The 2,336-nt window shown below is 37.2% G+C and overlaps 1 protein-coding gene across 1 annotated transcript; it reads left to right on the top strand.

Annotated features, from left to right (window-relative positions):
* Positions 1–473: 473 nt before the first annotated feature.
* NDUFB1 (NADH dehydrogenase (ubiquinone) 1 beta subcomplex, 1, 7kDa) lies at positions 474–1,812 on the top strand. The gene is made up of 2 exons (XM_009586335.1): positions 474–613; positions 1,776–1,812. The coding sequence occupies exons 1-2, from the start codon at positions 474–476 to the stop codon at positions 1,810–1,812; spliced, it is 177 nt and encodes a 58-aa protein (XP_009584630.1).
* Positions 1,813–2,336: the final 524 nt, after the last annotated feature.

The raw sequence follows: 2,336 nt of genomic DNA, 5'->3' as shown, positions 1-2,336 counted from the left end.
AAGTTGGAACAGGTTCGCTGGATTTTAGAAATGTCCTTTTTTCCCCACTGAATGTATAGCTTACCTTTCAGATAATAAAGCGTCCATCTACAGGAGTTTAGCTTATAAATGCATTTTTAATGTTTTACAGAACAGCAAACTTCTGTATCATTAGAGTTACTTTAATGGGTAAATTACTCTAGAACATTTAAACGGAACTATTTCACCAGGGATATGTTAAAAGAGATGGTCTATTTCTCTTCCATTTTAGGATGAAATCCTATTTCCCAGGGCCAAGAGTTAGGATTATTTCTAAGAAACCTGTGTATGGATTTGAGAACAGCGTGTGTCTCGTAGGAAGTGTTTGATGGCTCTCATGTTTATTACGCTGTTGTAGGATCTTAGTGAGATTAAGGGGTGCAAGGTATGCAACAGTTTCCATGTGCAGATTTATCTGTAACTCTTAACCTGTTACGCTTTTCTTTCTAGCAATCATGGTGAATTTTGCCCAAGCTGTGCGTGATCACTGGGTTCACATCCTTGTTCCCTTAGGATTTGTGATTGGATGCTATTTGGACAGAAGGAATGATGAAAAATTGTCTGCCTTCAGAAACAAGAGCTTATTATATAGAAGGTCTGCTTTATGATGCCTCTTAAATATATATATATCTTGTTAATTTGCAAAGTGCTTCTCTGTTCTTTTTGAGAGTCTTAAGTATGAAAAAAAAATCAGTGATGCCGTCAAAATATTAAAGGGAAGAAAGCCCTAAAAATTTCGGCAAGCATTCATGAAGGGATTTAGGTCACTAATGGCCTCTGAAAGTTCAGGCTTTAGGAGCCATCTTAGTCATGAAAGAAAGGATCATTAACAGCTGTCAAGTTCTTGGTCATGGGATGTGGAAACCATTATTTTGTCTCTCAAACTTCAGTGGGAAATACAGTGCTTGAATTTTAATTTTCAACTTTTCAGTGGATTATAGCAAACTACTGTCTTAAATTTAAAAAGTGCTGTGATCATTTAATAACCAGGTTTTTGAAAATTAACACAACATTTATGTTGGCAGCTGCTGTGTCTTCACTGAAGGATGTGATTATATGCACTGATCCGTTTGGGCTTACTGGCTGACTTCTCAGGGATAATTTACATAACTTAATGCATTGCCTCATCTGTGTCAGTTTTCCTAATTCTGTATTAGACCATATGGTTAACGAAACAACAGAAAAAAAAAAATCATGCTGCATAGCATGGACTAATAATAGGAATGTTATTATCAGTTTGCAGGTGGATTTTTTTTTTTCCCACTCTGATGTCACCTAAATTAGTTCTGAAATTAGTAAGAAAGTAAGTTTATGACATAATCCACCCCACTGTTACATTAGCACTTTTCTTGCTGCAGTTGCTGGCGAAGTTGGGCTGGTGTTTCAGTATATTGCAAAAATCCCCTCTGCTTTCACACCTAGTTCTCTTCCCACTAAAGTAATGAATTTTTGTATTTTCCTTTTGGATCCCATTACATAAAAAGTCTGTTAGTTCCTCAGAGGTCAGCTGTTTTGTGCTTCCGTTTACATAAGCGGGAGTTAGGAGGACTCAATCCATTGAAGCTTTGGAAAGAAAAGAGAAAGCTTATCAGAATTGAAAACTTTTTAACTGACAACGATTGCAAGGAAAGTTAAATTTATACATAACTCTCAAAATTAAGGTATTGTAGAATAATTAATTACATTTATTAGTAATTATTCTACAAAAATTACCCTGATTTTAGTCTCTTTCCTCTTACTTTTTTCTTTCCACACAGAGAATTGAAGCCTGGTGAAGAAGCTACATGGAAATAAAGGCTGCTGATGAAATGGAAAATATTTTTGTTTGATTCATCATCTTATCTCACACGTTGAAAGAATAGGATTATGGTTTTTATCTTGAGAGAATATGTAAAGCTGCAGAAAAAGACACCTGCTATTCATCAGTGCTAGTTTAATTTCCAATCTTACTTTTTGGAAGATGATTTGATTACATGACTAACATGTGTCCAGGAATTCCATTAGTCCGTAAGTGTTGAGAAGCTTTTGTCCCCAGAAGTCATACTCTGGAAGGGGAGAAAGAATTATGTAATAAAGAAAAACTATGCAAAAATCATTTATGTTGTTATCGATCTGGATATGGTGTGGAATTCATGTATTTATAGCTAATTTACGAACTAGCCTTCAAAGGAATACTTAACACAGACCAGAACGTGGTCGACAGCTGTTCTTCATTGGACCTGCCCCAGTTCCCTTCCGCAGCCGCTCTACGGGCCCTGTGGACGGGCGGCGGGCGGGCGGGCGCTGCAGCTGGGTGGCCGAGCGCGGGGAACGGGGAA

This window comes from Fulmarus glacialis, unplaced genomic scaffold, assembly GCF_000690835.1.
Source record: "Fulmarus glacialis isolate BGI_N327 unplaced genomic scaffold, ASM69083v1 C14006425, whole genome shotgun sequence".
Lineage (NCBI taxonomy): Eukaryota > Metazoa > Chordata > Aves > Procellariiformes > Procellariidae > Fulmarus > Fulmarus glacialis.
This window is presented reverse-complemented; position numbering and strand designations above follow the sequence as displayed.

Coding starts and splice junctions, on each gene's coding strand:
- NDUFB1 (XM_009586335.1), top strand. CDS start 474: ATGGTGAATTTTGCCCAAGCTGTGCGTGATCACTGGGTTCACATCCTT. Junction 614..1,775: donor AAGAGCTTATTATATAGAAG/GTCTGCTTTATG, acceptor CTTTCCACACAG/AGAATTGAAGCCTGGTGAAG.